The 20,681-nt window shown below is 37.4% G+C and overlaps 1 protein-coding gene across 1 annotated transcript in view; it reads left to right on the forward strand.

Moving 5' to 3' along the window:
- The window catches only part of TTC29 (tetratricopeptide repeat domain 29), a 241,496-nt gene that overhangs the window by 42,237 nt on the left and 178,578 nt on the right, over positions 1–20,681 (forward strand). Inside the window, exon 6 of the mRNA XM_055336226.1 lies at positions 1,611–1,796. Coding sequence (XP_055192201.1) covers positions 1,611–1,796 — 186 coding nt within the window. The remainder of the gene's footprint in view (positions 1–1,610; positions 1,797–20,681) is intronic.

Raw genomic sequence — 20,681 nt, forward strand, 5'->3', positions numbered from 1 at the left:
GAATGCTTTAGACTTTTAAAAATCATAATTCTCTAATAACTCTAAAGATGACAAAGAATATAAAACATTACAAAACACACTTTAGTGCTCCATTCACTTTAGGTAGAAAGTTCACAATGCAAAGATAAAACATAAGGGAAGTCAGTTCTGAGATGAGAGTATTTGTTTCAAGTAATAACTCCAGTTACTCACTGCTTTTTACCTAAACTCATGCCTATTGTGAGTAACCTTAAACAGCAGAATGGCTCTCCAGAATCCCCAGCTCCTTCAAAAAATATTTTAAAATAGGGAGACAGGGAGACCTCTATTTTTTTTTAACTTTAATGTTTAGGTATAACCCTTATTTTGAGATAAGCCTTAATTTCCTGTGAAATTATGAAGCAACATGTGTAAAGAAATGACTTAAGTTTCAGAAATTTCTTTTGATACATTAGAATGACATGTATAGTTCTTGAAAATTACCTTTTGTTGTAATCAACCTCATTTCATTTTTTTCTGGGCCTTTTGATTTTAGTCTTATAGGAATACTAGTGGGCAATGTATAAATATTTTTCATAATTGTAGTCCTTTCAGGAACATTTGAGTTGACTCTTCTGATTGTTGTGAATAATTAACATCAATGAATTCTAATAGATAATGATTGTTATTAAAAAATCCTTGGAAGAGTAATCCAGAAGTTACCATATCTACAACTGTGCTTATAACACAGATGCAAAGAGACATAAAAATTATGAATTTGTTCATATTCACCAATAAAATGGAATTTACAGGACTGAGGCACAATTTATTAACACACAGGTTTTTGTCCAAGTTTATGATTGACTGCAGTGCAGTTTAAAAGACTAATTCACAATTTATTAATGTGCTTCTTTGTATACAAGTAGGTCAGGCGCCACTTTAGGGAAAAGGAAGGGTTTAAAAACTAACAACTAATAAACTAATAACTGAGTGAGAAGGATGACTAGTATTAGTTCATTTTCAGCAGAAAAAGATATTGAGAAATAGAAGCATAGAAATCCATTCTTTGTTAGCATTGCTAGTAACTTGTATCACTGGAAACATTGCAGAATGTATATGAACCTGATAGGGTTATCCCAATCCCCATATTATTATATCAATAAGCTCATGATTATTTTTCCTTCTGGGTAAAAATACTCTATTTCCATATCTTATCTGCTTTCTTCATTAGCTCCCCCCCCCAAAAGTTAGGAAACTTTGTTTTCTCTTGAATCTAAATACTTTTCTAATCTTTAATGGGAAAAGTACTTGATGATAACACATATTCATTTCTTGCAATAGACCTGAGAACAGTGCTAGTACATATTATCCTGTCTTTTGTCTTATATAATCTAGTGTTTTAACTAAAGAGTATGTCAATTTCTTACATGTTCTAGGTTTTCAGAAAGATTTTGGTTGCTTTTTTTCCGTGTGCACATCCTTTAACGCAACTGTTTTGGTGCTTAAGATGCATTAATTTAATTTTGCATTTCCATTTTTAAAATAGCTAATCCTCTTTTTAAGGGAAAATAAATAATCACTAGGTTGGTTTGCCATTTGAAGGGACAGGCCGTGAGATATTTTTCTAACGCAGCTTCTGTTTTTCTTTGAAGAATACTTTGAAGATGTCTATAATAACTTGTATGCACTGGCCTGTTACTTCAATAATTCTGAAGACAAATGGGTAAGGAACCACTTCTATGAGCGATGTTTTAAGATTGCTCAACTGATCAAAATTGACGGTGGGAAGAAGGAAGCCGAGGCTCATGCGCACATGGGACTTCTCTTCGAGGAAGAGGGTGAGTGGTCATTTGTCAGGCTGTCCTGGTTGCTTTGGAGGATTCAGAGTCGGTGCAGCCAGAAAGCACGTGGGGGTTGAGAAAAAGACCTGAGGCGTTAGTATAAGGCTGTATGTAAGTTGTTGCAATTAAAAAGCAAAGGTGAAAAAAAAAAAAAAAAGCAAAGGTGTGTGACTTAGGGGCTCCGCGAAAGCGTTCCTTGCAGTCATACGTCCACCCCAGCGCCCAGGCTGGAGTTCCCAGCAGCAGCATCACCAAGAGCAGGCTGCTGCCGGACCCATGCACACGCGTCTGTCAGTGCCGCGTGCTGCAGGGCTTGAATTCCTTTCCTTTCTTGCAGCCCTCTCTTCATTTTAACTGGATTTCTTGTGTACGAAAATGGGAAAAAAGGAAGACATACTTCGTGATTTTCCTAGCGCTCCCATACCCCCTGTACATATCTCTATAATTTAGATATCACTCCATCGTGGTTTTATAACAATTTCCGAAGGAAAGGTCCTTTAAAAGTAACTTCATAAGGTTATCTTAACGCAAGCCAAAGTCTAAAACAACAACAAATACCGTCAAAAATACATTTTGTATGGTGTTTTACTAAAGAATGCAAAGAGAAACTTAAGAGTTAAAATTATTTATGGAAGGAATGGTAGGTAGATTATATGCAAAGAAAATATATGAAAAGTTAGCATGAATAATGCTATTTCTTTTCTCAAAAAACTGTCCGATTTTCCACAAAAATTTTAACTTTGGCCAAACAGTTAAATGAGAAAATATTGATTATTTTGTGGGTAGGACTATATAGGACACCGCAAAAGGTAAAAATTAATATATAAATAGAAAATTACACATCGCAATCTACAACATGGTAGGTGCTAGGAGGCAGTAGATGGTGGTTCAAGGGCCATCTGGAGGGCCATCTTCAGTAATACCAAAAAAATTCAGAGAAGTGAGAGATCATAGACTAGATTCAAAAAAGGCAAAATGGAATCAGCAAGGACTGGTGGGGGACTTGGAAGATGGGTTGAATTTAGGCAGGTAAGGAAGCAGGACAATCAGTTCTGTAAGAAGGCACTACTAAAGCATAATTAGAGGAACTGGTAGGAGGTGCAACCTGTTTAAAGCAGAAAGTGTGTTTCTGAGCAGCGGTGAGAACTAAACGTGGCAAGGCAAAATAGGAACACACCTGCATTCAGACTTTGGGTTTAAGCTTCATGGCAAGGAAAGGATAATATTGCTATAATTTGACAAATTATTTGTTAAAACATTTAGCCTATTGTTAAAAGTAGAGTTTCGTCTTTCAGTTTCTAAAAATGGGATAAACTGTGGGGTGCCTGGGTGGCACAGTTGGTTAAGCCTCTGACTCCTAGTTTCAGCTCAGGTTGTGATCTCAGGGTGGTGAGATCGAGCCTTGAGTCCAGCTCTGCATTCAGAGGGGAGTCTGCTTGAGATTCTCTCTCTCCTTCTGCCCCTCCTGCTCATGCTTATGTGCTCTTTATCTCTATCAAATAAATAAATCTTTAAAGAAAAATGGGACAAGTTCTTGCTTAAGTAAAGAAAATTATTGCTTAAGCTTTTAAAAATTATTCTCATTTCATAGGTGAGGCAAATAACATTTTTAAGCTTTTGAAAATTATTATCTTCACTTTGAGGATGAGAAAACTGGCACAAAGAGATTAAACTGGTTAGTCGTGAAGTTAGTATTGACTAGTCAGCTAGCTTTAGATCCTATAGTCACTCCTCTGTGCAAAGGATTCCTCTTTTTTCATGATGTACTAATTATGAAAATTATATATTTTTTTTGAAAATTATATATTAGAATATAATTTAGCACTGTTTTGTTCTCCAGTCTAGGAAATCTTTCCATTGAATGGAGTTTTTGTTTTGTTTCTGTAATTTGGGCAATAATTTTCTGTCACCTGCAAGAATAAATCATATCAACTATGCATTACTGGTCCCAAAAAAGAAATCACAGAAGAAATAACATGAAAATAAGGCCGAAGAAGTCAGGGCCACACTGATGAAAATGTAAGAGTGGCTCAGTGAGATTCAAATAGCTATCATAGGTATATTCTGAATTTTTGTGTAAAGTTTAATTGTGATTCTTTTTTTATTTTTTATTTTTTTTAATTGTGATTAAGATGCAGTTTGATTCCAAAAAAATTGCAGAAAAAAAATGCCTAACAAAAGTTGCCATCTGAACATCTAAGAGTGCAGCTCAGTAGCATTTAGTATATTCATATTGTTGTGCAATCTGTCTTCAGAACTTTTTCATCTTGCAATACTGAAACTCAATACCCATTCAACAACAACTTCCAGTTTCCCTCCTGGTTTTTTAAAATCTCTGCATGCATTTCTGTTGGAGGACTTATTCATTGCTTCCTTTCTTACTCATTTTTTAAAAGATTTTATTTATTTGTTTGGCAGAGAGAGAGAGAACACAAGCAGAGGGAGCGGCAGGCAGAGGGAGAGGGAGAAGCAGGCTCCCCTCTGAGCAGGGAGCCCAATGAGGCACTCCATCCCGGGACCCTGGGATCACGACCTGAGCTAAAGGCAGACCCTTACCAACTGAGCCACCCAGGTGCCCCTTTTCCTTATTCATTTATCTATTCATTTATTCATTGTCATTTCAGTGACTGAGAATGAGGCTGAGTTTGGGAAATGTGAGGGTGGCACCGCCATGAGATTACATTTGCAGGTCCTTGGCTTGCTCACATTTACATACTCCACCCTACAATGTGATAAAATGCACCCATATTCCACAGCAATTAGCACATTTTGGCTATGAAATTATTTTTAAGTTAGATTGTATTTTTTTGTTTTGCAGCCACTTTTTGTCAGGTCTAAAATATTAATCAGTTCACAGACCCTAGGAGCCATGCCTTTATTGCCTGATGGATAAAATGAGTTGGTGTTGCTGCAAATTCCAGAGATTGGCTTTGAGTGCTTGATGTGACTTGCAATGGTGAAAAGTACCTGTGCAGCTTTTGCAATCCGGGTAAAATTTTCATGAGAAGGGTGAACTAGGACTACTTAGAATATGTGGCCAGAGTGCAGTGGGGACTCACCTGGCTGTAGGGTTCCCCCTGAGGTGATGGAGGTGTAGCTTCCGCAAATCTGAGCTGATTGGTCCAGACAAGCAAATGGAGGCCCCACAGCAACAGCTAGGCAGCAGCTGGGCTCAGAGGCAGGTTAAAGCAGAATACCAGCTGGCAGATGGCAAAGGGCAGGTTGTCAGGGCCCAACCAAGCAGGCTGTAGTCCAGGGCATGGCTCCAGAACCCTTAGGGAACTATAGAGCAAATGAACATGAGCAGAAGCCATAGTCACAGGGACTGGGAACCTGGGTACAGTCAGGGCCAGTGTGCAGCCCGCTGACACATATGTGACCAGATCCTTACCCAAAGCCCCCTGGCCAGAGTCAAGCACGGGTTCTAGTTCCCACTGCTGTTAAAGATGAGGCCCTAGTACACAATGTGGTCTGATTTCCATTGGCTAAAGCACTGGCATTCTCATTATTCACATCAGATACCTTCAGTGGTTGGGTCCAACACCAGCCCCTTCCCTGGCCTGATCAGGATACCGGGGTCCAAGCCTTGCAGTTGTGGTTCTATTAGGATTGGGGATGGGATAAACAAACTCAGACAGAATTGACCACATCAGCATTCATAGTTGAGCAAGTACTAAAACCTTTCCCCTTTCCCCACTTCCAGTGATTTAAGATCTGGGCCCCAGCCTTGCTTTTGACCAGATTAATGGATTTAGCACTGAGGCTAGATGGTTTCTATGGAGCCTTGCAGAAGGGCCAATATATTTTCTGAAAGGCTAGCCTGAAAGTATCAGTCTTGGGCAAGTTAACCCTTAATTTCTGTATACCTCTTTGTCCTATTCCTCTTTTTCCAATTCAGTGCATGGCTTGTAAATATCATCTCTTCTTGGCAGCAACCCATTCCCTTTCAACCCATAAGAGCTTTGAGTCTCAACTTTGCTGTTAGAGACCAGGAGGATGATTAGAAATAGATGTTGGCTGATAACCCTGGAGTGCTGATCATGGTCACTGAAAATGGGGAGGAGAATACCAGTGTAGGAAGAGTTTAGGCAGTGCACATCTTCCAGTTCAGGAGGCCATCATCTGTGATGGTACTGCAGGGATTGAACACTGGCTAACCAGCTTCTCCAGGATTGATCCCAAGCTCTCTCAATGACAGGGGAATGTCTGAAGAAAGGTGTTGTCCTGTTTGGCTTGCCCAGTTCAGGTGTTAGAATTATTGTTGACAGTGAGCTCCATGGACAGATTCTAGGTAATGTATCTTGGTGCAGTTCACCAGGGGCCAGAAGGCACCAGAAGCAGGGGAGTGTTGTGAAGACACTCTAGAGTGGTTGCACTCTCCCCTGATACATCCAGTAGTGGAAGGTAGATCCAGGAACATACCTGTGGAGAAGCCCACCATTGAAAAGGGGTTAGAATTCAGGAGCCCACTCACCCTTGTCTTGCCTATGTTCAGTTATCATTTTTCCTTAATACATTTTCACCCATTTTTAGTGATAATGGAGAAAACATTCCTTTTCTTCTTCTTTTTTTTTTTTTTTGCATGAATTTTATGAGGGGCAGTGGTTCAGCTTTTCTGTCAGTGAAGTATCCACCCCATCCAAGGCAAATCCCTCCAAGGTGACAAAAAAAGAAACAAGGTCTTATTACTGAGAGCCTTAACCCCATAGGTTTCTTACTACTTAGGATTTTTCAAAGCTAGTTCCTGCTAATAGTCACTCATTGGCCTTCCTGAAGGCTGGCAACAACACCACCAGCAGACTCTTCTCATTCCAATCTTGGTCTTTGATTTATTTCCAGTCCTCTGACTTGCTTCCAGAAGGCCATGGTATGGACCTGAACAGATGCCCAGTTTGCTGGGACAACTGCCATGCTAACAAGGTAATTGGTCAGCAGCACTCACAGCAGGCCTGCTGGAGCAGCACTGCTCCAAGAGAACTCACAGAGACAGGAGCAGTAGCAGGTGTATTGGTTGCCCATTGCCCTTTCATTGGATGCTGTATGTTTAGGGAAGTATGATCACACCCCTGGTGTGACCGGGGACTCACAATAGCAACATCATGTGGCATAGCTTTCATACAAGCCTTACCCTGCCAGCTCAGCATTCATGATTTGATGTAGCTCAGCCCCTCCCCTGCATGATCAGCAGAGGGGGAGATGGAAAAGGGGTGGAGACTGAGGTCTCTGCCTCATGGTTGCAGCCACAGGATATACCATAAAAATAGCAAGATTTGTTACACAGGCATTCTTGGTTGGGGATCACCAATCTCTCCCTTGTCAGAGGAGAGGGACTGCAATAGATTAGAACTGATTGCCTTAAAAGCACTGAAGCTGCATGGTTTCCTTAGAACTTTGCTGAAGCAAGCCTGCAAAGATCAGTCCTGGGCAAGTAAACCTTTACCCTTTAAATCTTTAAGTTCTGCATAAAGAACATAAATTAACATAAAGAGACTTAGCATAGAAGTGTTAGGCATAGAAATCCTGTCCTGTGATAACTAGGACAGAGGTAGGTCCATGAGCAAGATGACAAGCTTCAAAAGAAGCTCCAAAGACTAGATGTTTTCTAGAACTGTCCAAACTAGAAGAAAACCAGTGAGTTAAAGTAAGAGGAGATCAATTATCTGTCCTAGGAGAATGCCTGCTAGGCATTGATATTGAATGAAGTGCTGTTTCTACCGACTACCCCCCAACTATAGGTAGAAGTAGGCAATTCTACTAGAACTGAGGGGCCAGTGCACAGAGAGGCAAGGGCAGACTATCCATTCTGCTTACCTTGAAAACCCAAGACTACAGAGACTGCTCCCAAATGGGAGATGTAGGAAATTCAAGGAAGACCTGGCATTTATCTGAAGACTCAGATAAGGAACAATCTAGCAAAAGTGATCATTTTAGGAAAATTTTTGGTTATCTGCAGAAAGATACAGGTGGAAGACAGAAAAGCCCAAGGATTGATCCAAGTGGGTTGAGAAAGAGGCCCAGATGACATAAGGAATGCTTCAGTTAAGATGTGTTGGTAGAGTTAAAATACTGAGTGGAAAAAATAAAAAGCAGAACCAACTCCATAGAAAACTGAATCGGTGATTTTGAGGACAAATTTAAAGCACTCATGCAAAGTGCAGGGGAAAGACAGGGTAAGTATGGAAGTCCCAGAGTAAAAGTATACAGTAACTGAAACAAAGACAATGACCAAAGACATTTTAAGAAAACTTTCCAGACCCTAAGAAAGCCCTCAGAATGTGTAGATTGAAATAGCCCTTCATACTGTGGTCAAAAATTAAGAAAGATCCTAGACAAATTCTGGGTAATTTTGTGAATGCCTTTATGAAGGCGGACTCCTACCTGCATTCAAAGAGAAAGCACAGATTGCCTGCATTGTAACAAAAATTAAGACACAATTTTCTCCTTTGCAACATCAAATGCCACAAAATAAAAAGAAGCAAAGTCCCTGGGACTCGAGGGGAGGGGAAAGAGTGGAATGCTGTGAGGCTGAGAAGGGAGAGCAATGCTACAGAGCCAAGATTGGGTTCCCGTGTGAAGCAATGGGAGACGCTCTTTTGCAAGCTTCAGAAAGTGCACTTGGAAGGTATTTTCCATGTATATTGTATTCTCCTATTTAGCAAGAGACAAATCAAAACTAAAAATTCAAGAAGAAGGAAGTCCTAATGTTAAAGAACTGACAATAAACACTGAAACTGATTAAACGTAGTTAAATCTACAAAAGTTAATCCATGTCAATAATTTGGGAACCAGAAGATACACAGTGTCACAATTAAAGTATCATTTTAATTTTTCTCTTTATGATTTTCTATATTTACCAAATATTCTGCAGTCATGCTAATGACTTCTTGTATCATACTTTAAAATTAAATTTTAGGGATGCCTGGATGGCTCAGCGGTTGAGCATCTGCCTTTGGCTCAGGTTGTGATCCTGGAGTCCTGGGATCAAGTCCCACATTAGGCTTCCCGCATGGAGCCTGCTTCTCCTTCTGCCTGTGTCTCTGTGCCTCTCTCTCTCTCTCTCTCTCTCTCTCTCTGTCTCTCATGAGTAAACAAATAAAATATTTTTTAAAAAATTAAATTTTATAAGAAACACTTGAAAATAAACTCTTAAAATCCAAGTGGGAAATATAGGCAAATATTCATTTAGCCTTAGATAGGAAAGACCTTTGAACATACAAACAGTTGAACAAAGCACAAGTGAAAATGATGGGGTTCACTGAGAGACCATTATATTCTCTCCCTACTCTAAGTTGAGGACTCACTCAGAAGAAACGTGGGAATCAAATCATAATTGTTAAGGCTCATTGGGGAACAAAGTTTATAACTCACCGAGTCAGACTCTATTTATCCTCCAGAATTCATCTCAACCACCTAATCACTGGCAGACTGGTGAAGCTGACTCTCCTGAGGGTTCTAAGCCTGTGCCTGTGAGCTTCAGGGGTCAAACCTCCTTGAGAATTGAGTCCAGAGAGGATGAGAGCTCAGTATTTCACCAGTTTATGTCATTTCCCCTTTCTTGATGAGAAATCAAGGGGGAAGGAGAGAGGGAGTCCCCTCATGGAAGCATGAGGCTAGGGGAATGAAATTTCCACTATCAGAAACAAATATTGAGCGATTTGACACATACTTTTTAAAAATTGCTTGTTAAAGACTTCATATAATGAAATGATAAATCTGGGAAATATTTGAAAGAAATGTGATAACATTAATATCATTATTATTTCAAGAACATTATCAGTTGGTGAGAAAAACCATATAACATCAATACAGAAATGGTAAAGGAAGCTAAGAAGAAAATTCAAAGAAAAAAAACAAGATTGATTAAAAAAAAGCACAAATTAAAGCACTAAAGATAGACTTTTCACCTGAAATATTATAACAAATGTTTATTATGTTTCAACTGTGTGCAAGATACTGGGCTAAGCATTGGAAATTCGTGGCTGGAAAAGATATTTATGGCCTCTTGATTCAGAGGCTTACATTTTAATGAAAGAGGCAGGTCTGATCATTGCAATGATGCAAGTGAATGTACTGATAGGACAAAACATACCAAATTCAAATGTGTAAGAAACAGTGTTGCCTATTTATTTAAGGTAGCATTTACTACTTGTGAAGTTTTGATAAGTTAAGCACATTTTTTACATTGCTGGTGATAGGATAAATTAGCTTGACATTTCTAGCAAAGCATTTGAAAATATGAATCAAGAGTTTTTTCAATATCCACATCCTTTAACCCTGCTAATCTACTTCTAGGAAATAATCAGATGTGAAGACAAAGATTTACAGAAAGAAAATAATGGAAATGTCCTACATTAGGGTAACACTTTAATTATGGTTAGTTAGTATACCTGTTGAACTCTTATCCAGCCATTCAAAATGCTCTTGTCTAATAACATAATGGTAAGAATGGCCATTATTTGAGTCTTGTGTGTCAGTCACTATAAAAATGCTAACTCTAGCCAATAGGCTCTAAGTAAGTTACTTCTAGACTGAGGCATGGAGGAGCAGATGTGAGCCTTCCAAGCTATCTCCATTTTTGCTGTGGTAATCTTGGGGGACATATGCTAAGATGGTGAAACCATGGGATGGAAACAGGCTGGATCCCTGAATGAGTATTTGGAGGGGAACTGCCCCGGAGAGTCATTCAATCCTCAGTGGACTTCATGAGAGCAAGAAAATTACTTTGTCTAAACCCCTGGGATTTCAGCGTCTATTTGCTACCACTGTGTGCAATCTCCAATCTCCCAACACTTTTATGCCCTTATTGTGAATGAGGGATTTTACGATCCTGTGAATAGTTTTTGGCAATTTCTTCGAAAAATTCACACAATAGTCTAACACTTTCTTTTGCAATGTGATATCTAATGTTTCTGTGCTTCCCTGAAAACTTCCATTTTAATATTTTTAAAGATACATAAATCCCTCAATTTACCAATATAATTTAGTCTTCCAAAAATTCAATTTCTATTTTTTCAATATAGGAAAAATGGGTGCATTTTACTTTTTCCATTATGTGTTTCTCTATTTGAATATAGTAGATGTGCAATGTATTTATGACCCAAAAAATAAAAATACATAATTTTTAAAGCTACCTGATATACAGTGACTGTACCACAAATCTACAGTAGCATTTTGCCTCCTATGTAGGGTCCTAACCTGCTTTAGGATCCCATGATCATCATTACTGGACCCAGGAGGACATAGTGGGCCTCTTGGCTGACCCAGTGTTGGAGCGTCTCATTCAGGAGCACAGATTCAGTACCTGATCATGGGTTTTGGAATTAGGATCCACTATTCAAACAAGCTCTCTGACTCTATCCTGGATTCCTAATTTCCTTCACTGAAATTTCTTCCAGTGTGGAAGAACCAACCATTGAAGCAAAGGCATCAAGAGATCAGGCACATGGATGCCTGGATGGCTCAGTGGTTGAGCGTCTGCCTCCAGCTCAGGGGTATGGTCCCGGGGTCCTGGGATCGAGTCCCACATCTGGCTTCCTGCATGGAGCCTGCTTCTCCCTCTGCCTGTCTCTCTCTCTCTCTCTCTCTCTCTCTCTCTTTCTCTCTCTCTCTCTCTTTCTCTCTCATGAATATACAGATAGAATCTTAAAAGAGAGAGAGAGCGAGATCAGACACAGTAGTTGTTGTGGCTGTCAATATTGAACACTACACATGGACACTTCAGAAACTCAAATTCAGATTAACAGATTCTTTACATATGCCTTACCTGAGAAATTAGGAACGTCTGATTTTCCATCCTCAAGATAATCTATCCTGAACGTACCTCTGTCACCTAGTTCCAATTGAACCAGCATACCAAGCAGTAATTCATACAACCAGAAACATCTTCAGAATTTATGCACACCTTCCCAAAACAAGCTTCCAGGCTGAAGAACAGCTTTACGTAGTCTTGGTACCCATACATCCTCACCATAATAAGCACACAGACTCTTGCCCTCTGACTGTGCTGTGGTATTGCCCAGCCTGTAGAAATATTTGGAGGCCTAATGCCACATCAGTTCATCTTCCCAATTTAAAAAATCTCTATATCCCTCCCTGCTCACCACCTAATGTCTGGGGGCTTCTATATCTTTTATTTTATCTCCCAGCTGTCCCCCAGCATCAGGACCTTGATGCTCTATTTTTTTTAAAGATTTTATTTATTCATGAGAAACACGCAGGGAGAGGCAGAGACATAGGCAGAGGGAGAAGCAGGCTCGCCGTGGGCAGCCTGATGTAGGACTCAATCCCAGGACCTCAGGATCACGCCCTGAGTTGAAGGCAAACGCTCAACCACTAAGCCACCATGCATCCCTGATGCTGTATTTTAACAATGGCAGTTCTCAACCATTTTTCTCATGGCAACAAATATGATTATTAATACTGACTTAGACAACACACCAATGAGAATAATGAGATTTAAAAAAAGAGAGAATAATGAGATTAAACACACGCATCCCCACCAAAGCAGAAGCAATAAACAGCAACACAAATTTTGGCTCATGGTCAAAGGAAAATAGTCTGAGGGTTTCTGTGCTATCTATAGTTCTATAGCATTTCTCTCCCATCCAGAAAGCATACTGGAGTTTAAATGAGCCAGAGTAGCACTTTAAAATGGATAAAGATCAATCAACATCAGGTGCTAAAAAAAAAAATGTACACCACTCAGGGGGCTCCTGGGTGGCTCAGTCAGTTAAGGGTTCAACTGTTGGTTTTGGCTCAGGCCATGATCTCAGGATCATGAGATCAGCCCTTTGTGGGCTCTGTACTCAACGGGGAGTCTGCTGGAAGATTCTCTCCCTCCCCCCACTTGCACATGCTTGTGTTCTCTCTCTCTCTCTCTCTCTCTCTGAAATAAGTAAATCAATCAATCTTTTAAAAGTTACTGGCAGTATATTTTAGAACTTATCTGGACCTATAACCATACCTGAAAGCAGCCATTAAGAACTACTGGTCTAGAAGTAGATTATTCATCAGGTAGTTTGAGTAATATGTTTCTAAGACCCTTTTTCTCATCAATCTGGTTTTCCTCCCTCTCACTTTCACCTCAGTATGTCTCTGTGTACACTCTATATTCACAAATCAATCATCTGCTAGACCATGAGACCCCATTCTTCATTGGGTTGTGCCTCCAGTGGTTCCCTCAGTAGTTCAAGGAGAGCTCCAAACTCTACCATGTGAACTGAACTCTATGCCCATTTGGCAAAGGGCAAAGTATGCAGGAACCAAAGAACTTTTTAGCTCCTTTAATAAAATGCTTTTCTGCTGACGGCTTTCCCAGTGACTGATTCTGAGCCTGAGCCCTGTACATAGAAGGGAAATGCCACTTGCCCTGCTCCTCATTTTGGGCATTAGGCTAGTTGGAGGCACTGCCATAATAGCCAGTTCTTATTCTTTCAAACGAATGCCTCCTACAATGAAGCCTTTTAGGTGGTCCTAATTAATGTCACCCTCCATGGAACAGATTTTCCTCCTGTGTCCCTAGTGATGGTGAAAGAAGCCGTCCTAATGTTGTCAGTGCCAGTTTCATAACTGTGGCAAAACATAATTTAAATTCCAAAAGTGTATATCTGTCAATATCTTTACAGTTAACTGTTACAGTTAACTGTTACCATTATACTTTATAATGTTTAAATTCTACAGATGATGATAGCATGAGGAAGTACAGATATATTTTCTTGTAATCTTTTAGTTTGACTCCCATATTACCTACCACATAGCTACTGCAGTTTTATTAGAACTGGCTGTTAGAGATTAAATTGGTCATACAGCAGGGTACTTATATCCCTTTACAGATGCTTGGCAAATAACATCACAAAATATTTTATGGCTTAAATGTTAGCTCTGAAGACATGTGGTTATATATCAAAATCCTGATCCAAATTCTCGATCCAGAGTTCTAATTAAACCAGAGATTTTGCTTTTAGATTGATGAATTATATACCAGTCTCTTCTCTAGTACTTCAAATGTCTAAAATCCATCTGCAAGTTTTCCGAACTTTGCACTCTCCACGTAACCATTGGCTAGCATGTTAACATCAAAACTATGTCAAAGGTGATACCAAACTTGTTTTGTTTTTGTTTTTTACCTTTTGATTTTTTGCACCTGCCTGCCCCTATCTTGAGTCCATCTGCCATCCATAGTACCAGACCCACAGTTCATTGTTAGTCAAAAGACTGTTACTACTTTCTTTATTCTTTCTAAATATAAACATATTTTACTTAGATTAAATTGCTATGGAATTTCATGTAGTCATTTGATTGATCTGCCACGAATTGAAAGAGTTGTCTCCTTACAACTAATAATGCCTTTTCATATCTGTATAATTCATTACAAGATACAGTTTCATGTTATCTGCCAATATTGTGTATAATATACATGTGCCACAATTTTTCTTCCTTCTGTTACACTGTTTTGAGTACATTTGAAAGTTCTTTGGTGTTTTGTTAAGCCAAATGTTGACAGAACAGGCTATCTTCTAAGAAGAGAGGATAGTTTCAATGTAAGTAAGAGACACTTGCAGAGAAATTCAGTGTGACTGGATGTGTTATAGTAATGGCACTTTAATATCATGGTAAATAAAATTCTGTGTTACTAAAGCTTCTGTGATAATCATTGAAATGTTAATATATCTTTTATCATTTAAACTAGTGGTCCAAGAACTTTGTGTTAATCAACCTGATCAAATGCCAGCTCCATCTTTTATTAGCTGTATATTCTTGAAGTCTAACATGTGTTAGACTCTAAGTCTTATGTTTCTCATTTGTAATTGGGATAATAATATCTACTTATAGATTTGGCTCAGGGTGATAAGGATTAAATGGATTAAATTGACTAGTGTTTGTCCCTGGTACATGACAGACACTCATTAGATAGAATTGACTATTAGTTCTAGAGAGCAGTGCTCATTTTTTAGTATTTTGACTAGATGGGATTTGGTGATTTTTTTTAAAAAAATTTTAATGCAATTTAAACTTGAAAAAAAAGCTTTCCTCATTTCTCTCGCCTTTCTCACCCACTGCTTCTGACAACTACCAGTCTGTTCTCTGTATCTGTGAGCTTGTTTTCTGTTTGTTTGTTTTAGATTCCACATATAAAAGAGATCATATGGTATTTGTCTTTGTCTGACTTATTTCACTTAGCATAATGACTTCAAGGCCACCCGCTTTGTCACAAATGGCAAGATTTCATTCTATTTTATGAAAATTATTTCATTATATATGATATATATCATATACATTCATTATATATCATATATATGTATCATATCATATGTATATCATGATTTTCTTATCCATTCATCTGTCGATGGACACTTAGATTGTTTCCATATCTTAGCTATTGTAAATAATGCTACCATGAACATGTGGGTGCTTTTGTATCCTTTAGAATAAGTGTTTTTGTTTTCTTCAGATAAATACCCAGTAGGGGAAATACTAGATCATATGGTAATTCTATTTTTAATTTTTTAAGGGACTTCTATACAATTTTCCATAGTGGTTACACCAATTTACATTCTCCCCAACAGTGCCCAGAGGATCCTTTTCCCTTCACATCTTGTCAATACCTATTATTTCTTGTCTTTTTGATAATAGCCATTCTAACAGGTGTGAGATGATATCTCATTGTGGTTTTGATTTGAATTTCCCTGATGATTAATGATGTTGAATATCTTTTCATGTACCTGTTGGCCAACTATATATCTTCTTTGGGGAATGTCTATTCATTTTGCATGTGGCTGTTTTATTTTCCTGACACCGTTAATTAAAGATACTGGCTTTTCCCCATTGTATATTCTTGGCTCTTTGTTGTAAATTAATTGATCATATATGCGTGGGCTTATTTTTGAGCTCTCAGTTCTGTCCCTTTTATCTATGTGCCTGTTTTAATGCCATATTATTTTAATTACTATAGCTTTGTAATATAGTTTGAAATTATGGCCTGTGATGTCTTTAGTGTTTTTCTTCTTTCTCAAGATTGCTTTGACTATTCAGGGACTTTTGTGGTTCCATACAAATTTTAGTGTTATTGTTTATTTCTATGAAAAATGCCACTAGGATTTTGATAGGGGTTGCACTGACTCTGTAGATTGCTTTGGGTAGTATGAACATTCTAATAGTGTCAATTCTTCCAAACTATGAACAAGGAATATTTTTTTCATTTATTTGTGTTTTCTTCAATTTCTTTCAATAATATCTTATAGCTTTCAATATACTGGTGTTTGATCTCTTTGGTTAAATTTATTCCCAGATATTTTATTGTTTTTGATACAAGTATAAATGGGATTTTTTTCTTAATTTTCTTTTTGATAGTTCATTATTAGTGTATAGAAATGCAACAGATTTTTGCGTATTGATAATATATCCTGCAATTTTACTGAGTTTGTTTATAAGTTTAACCATTTTTTGATGGAGTCTTTAGGTTTCTCTACATATAATATGCTATCTACAAGTAGTGACAGTTTTATATCTTTCTTTCCAATTTGGATGCTTTTCATTTCTTCTTCTTCCCTAATTCCTCCGCTATGACTTCTAACTTCCGTGCTATGCTGAATTAGAGTGGCAAAAGTGGGCATTCTTTTCCTAATCTTAGTGGAAAAGCTTTTGGCTTTTCACTGTTAACTATGGTGTTAGATGTGGGTTTGTCATATATAACCTTTACTATGTTCAAAAACATTCCCCCATACCTGCTTTTTAATAGTTTTTTAAAAATTATAAATAGATATTGAATTTAGCCAAAATGTTTTTCTGCATCTGTTGAGATGCAGATCATGTGAATTTTTTTTCTTCATTTTGCTAATATAGTATATGACACTGACTGATTTGTAGATACTGAACCATCCTTGCATCCCTGGAACAAATTCCAAATTCTTCTTGATTTATGTATTGCTTTTATGGTGCTGCTGAATTTGGTTTGCTAATATTTTGTAGAAGGTTTTTATATCTAAGTTCTCCAGGAATATTGACCTGTAATTTTCTTATTTTGTGGCATCCTTATCTGGTTTTGGTATTAAGATAATAATGACCTCATAAAATGGCTTTGGAAGAGTTCCCTCCTCTTCTATTCTTCGGAAGAGTTTGAGAAGAACTAATGTTTATTCTTCTTTGAATGATTGTTAGAATTCACCAGTGAAGCTATCTGGTCCTGGCCTTTTGTTGGGAGATTTGTGATTATTGATTTAATCTTACTAGTAATACGTCTGTTTAGATTTTGTATTTCATCATGTTTTTGTCTTGGTTGGTTATATATGTCTAGGAATTTATCCATTTCATCTAGATTGTCCAACTAGTTAGCATATAATTGTTCATAGTAGTCTTTTATGATCCTTTGTGTATTGTGGCATCAGTTGTCATATTTCTTCTTTCTTTTCTGATTTCATTTGAGTCCTTTTTCTTTTCCTCTTGGTCAATCTACCTAAAGGATTATCAATTTTATTTATCTTTTCAAAGAACCAGCTCTTAGTGTTATTTATCTTTTTAATTGCCTTTTGGTCTATTTATTTCTGCTCTCATCTTTGTTATTTCCTTTCTTCTACTAATTTGGACTTTGTTCTTTTTCTAGTTCTTTGAGGTGTAAAGTTATGTTGTTTATTTGAGACTTTTCTTGTTTCTTGAGACAGGCAATTTATTGCTATGAAATTTCTTCTTAGAACTGCTTTTGTTGGGCAGCCTTGGTGGTGCAGTGGTTTAGAGCCACCTGCAGCCCAGGGTGTGATCCTGGAGACTCTGGATCGAGTCCCAGGTCAGGCTCTTTGTATGATGCCTGCTTCTCCCTCTGCCTGTGTCTCTGCCTCTCTGTGTGTCTATCATGAATAAATAAATAAAATCTTTAAAAAAAAGAACTGCTTTTGTTGCATTCCATAAATTTTGTTATGTTACATTTCCATTTTTGTTTGTCTCAAAGTATTATTGATTTCTCTTCTGATTTTTTTTCACACACAAGTTTCAGTAGATGCTGTTTAATTGACACCTATTTGTGAATCTTCCAGTTTTCTTCATATAATCGATTTCTAGTGTCATGCCATTATGGTCAGAAAAGATGCTTGATATGATTTCATTTATCTTAAATTCATTGAGACACATTTTGCAGCCTGACATATGATCTGTCTTAGAAAATGTTACATATTCTTCCACTTGAGAAGAATGTATATTCTGTTGCTTTGGGATGGAATGTTTCATAAATATCTGTGAAGTCTACCTGGTGTTATTTAAGGCTAATGTTTCCTTATTGATTTTCTGTCTGAATTGATGTAAGTGGGGTATTAAAGTCCCCTACTTTTATTGTATTGCTGTCTATGTATCTCTCTAAGTATGTTAATATTTGCTTTATATATTTAGGTGCTCCTATGTTGGGTACATAAATATTTATAAATATTGTTGGATCGACCCCTTTATCATTATATAATGCCCCTATTTGTCTTTTATTACAATCTATGTTTTAAAGCTCATTTTGTCCCTTATAAGTATAGCTATTTCATCCTTCTTTTGTTTTCCATATGCATGGAGCATCTTTTTCCATCTGTTCACTTTCAGTCTATATATCCTTACATCCAAAATAAGTCTCGTGAACAGCATATAGATGGTGTTTTTTTGTTTTTCGTTTTTATCTATTCAGCTACTCTTTGTTTTCTGATTGGAGAATTTATGTCATTTACATTTAAGGTAATTGTTGATAGTTATGTGCTTATTGCCATTTTGTTAATTGTTTTCTAGCTGGTTTTTTTTTGTCATTCACTTTTTTTATAATAAATTTATTTTTTATTGGTGTTCAATCTGCCAACATACAGAATAACACCCAGTGCTCATCCCGTCAAGTGCCCCCCTCAGTGCCCGTCACCCATTCACCCCCACCCCCCGCCCTCCTCCCCTTCCACCACCCCTAGTTCGTCTCCCAGAGTTAGGAGTCTTCATGTTCTGTCTCTCTTTCTGATATTTCCTACCCATTTCTTCTCCCTTCCCTTCTATTCCCTTTCACTATTATTTATATTCCCCAAATGAATGAGACCATATAATGTTTGTCCTTCTCCAATTGACTTATTTCACTCAGCATAATACCCTCCAGTTCCATCCATGTTGAAACAAATGGTGGGTATTTGTCATTTCTGATGGCTGAGTAATATTCCATTGTATACATAAACCACATCTTCTTTATCCATTCATCTTTCGATGGACACCGAGACTCCTTCCACAGTTTGGCTACTGTGGACATTGCTGCTATAAACATCGGGGTGCAGGTGTCCCGGTGTTTCATTGCATCTGTATCTTTGGGGTAAATCCCCAGCAGTGCAATTGCTGGGTCGTAGGGCAGGTCTATTTTTAACTCTTTGAGGAACCTCCACACAGTTTTCCAGAGTGGCTGCACCATTTCACATTCCCATCAACAGTGCAAGAGGATTCCCTTTTCTCTGCATCCTCTCCAACATTTGTGCTTTCCTGCCTTGTTTATCATTCACTTTTTACTTCAGTTCATATACTACTGATTCTTAGATCAGTTTCATGGGAGAAAATTCCATCAGCAATTTCAAACCATATTTACATTCATTCCTCATATTCGTATTAACTATTGTTTTTAATTTAATATGACATTAGGCAGACATTCCAGTTATTATAACCAATTGTGAACTATGCTTAGACTTACAGCACTCTTGTTTGTTATGGAATTTCTAGAACTAACTTCTGAGTTAGTTTCCTATTTGTGAATGAGGACTAATGACAGCATTTCTGAAGTAAAATAAACAGGTATTATTTTAATTTCTGCCTCAAAAAATAATTAAAAATATGACTCAGTAAAATAAAGGCAATGGGAGTTAGTGGTTTGAGTTTAGGTTAGAGTCATATTCCCTGAGTTTGGTGGGAGTTTGTTTGTTTGTTTTTAACATTTTATTTTCAACAAATTTCATTACCCAGATGCAAAATCAACAAGAACATTTCTTACTTGAGGCATACTTCAGAATACATGGTTCTAAATGATATATACATAAAACATTCCATCCAAGAAAAATAGAATACACATTTTCCTCAAGTACACACAGAAGAATCCCCTGGTTAAATCACATAAAAAGAGACATAACAAGTATTACAAATTTTAAAAGACCGAAATCATACTAAGTGTGTCTTCCAACCACAATAGTACAATACTTAAGATCATTATTAAAGCTGAAAATTCTGTAATGTAATTTTTAAATATTTAATATGTAAATATTGAAAACATACTATTGCACAAGTAATGAGCCAAATAAGAAATCAAATAGCAGATCAAACTATGTCTTCAAACAAAAGAAAAAGAAAACAATATTCCAAAACCTACAAATGCAGCAAAACCAGATGTTATAATGAAATTTATTCTATAAATCCTATATTAAGAAAAAAAAAAGGATCCTTAGGTGGCTCAGCAGTTTAGCGCCTGCCTTCTGCCTAGGGTATGATCCTGGAGTCCTGGGGATCAAGTCCCACATCAGGCTCCCTGCATGGAGCCTGCTTCTCCCTCTGCCTGTTTCTCTGCCTCTCTCCCTGTGTCTCTCATGAATAAATAAATAAAATCTTAAAAAAAAAAAAAGAAGGTTCAAATAAAGAACATTACACCACAAGGAACTAGAAAAAGAAGAAACTTAGCCAAAATTTAGTAAAGGAAGAAAATAACAAAGTAAAATCAGAAATAAATAAAACAGAAACCAGAATTAACAATAAAATGAAAGTAATGACCAATTTTTCCAAAAAAATAAACAAAATTGGCAATGTTTTCACTACTAAGTAAAAAAGGAGAGAAGACTCAGAAACCAAGCAGCTAAGACTCCTGTAATATGAAAGTTTGATGAAGTCACTGAGTTCCCTAAGTCTATTCTCCAG

The sequence above is a fragment of the Nyctereutes procyonoides genome, unplaced genomic scaffold, assembly GCF_905146905.1.
Source record: "Nyctereutes procyonoides isolate TBG_1078 unplaced genomic scaffold, NYPRO_anot_genome, whole genome shotgun sequence".
Taxonomy (NCBI): domain Eukaryota; kingdom Metazoa; phylum Chordata; class Mammalia; order Carnivora; family Canidae; genus Nyctereutes; species Nyctereutes procyonoides.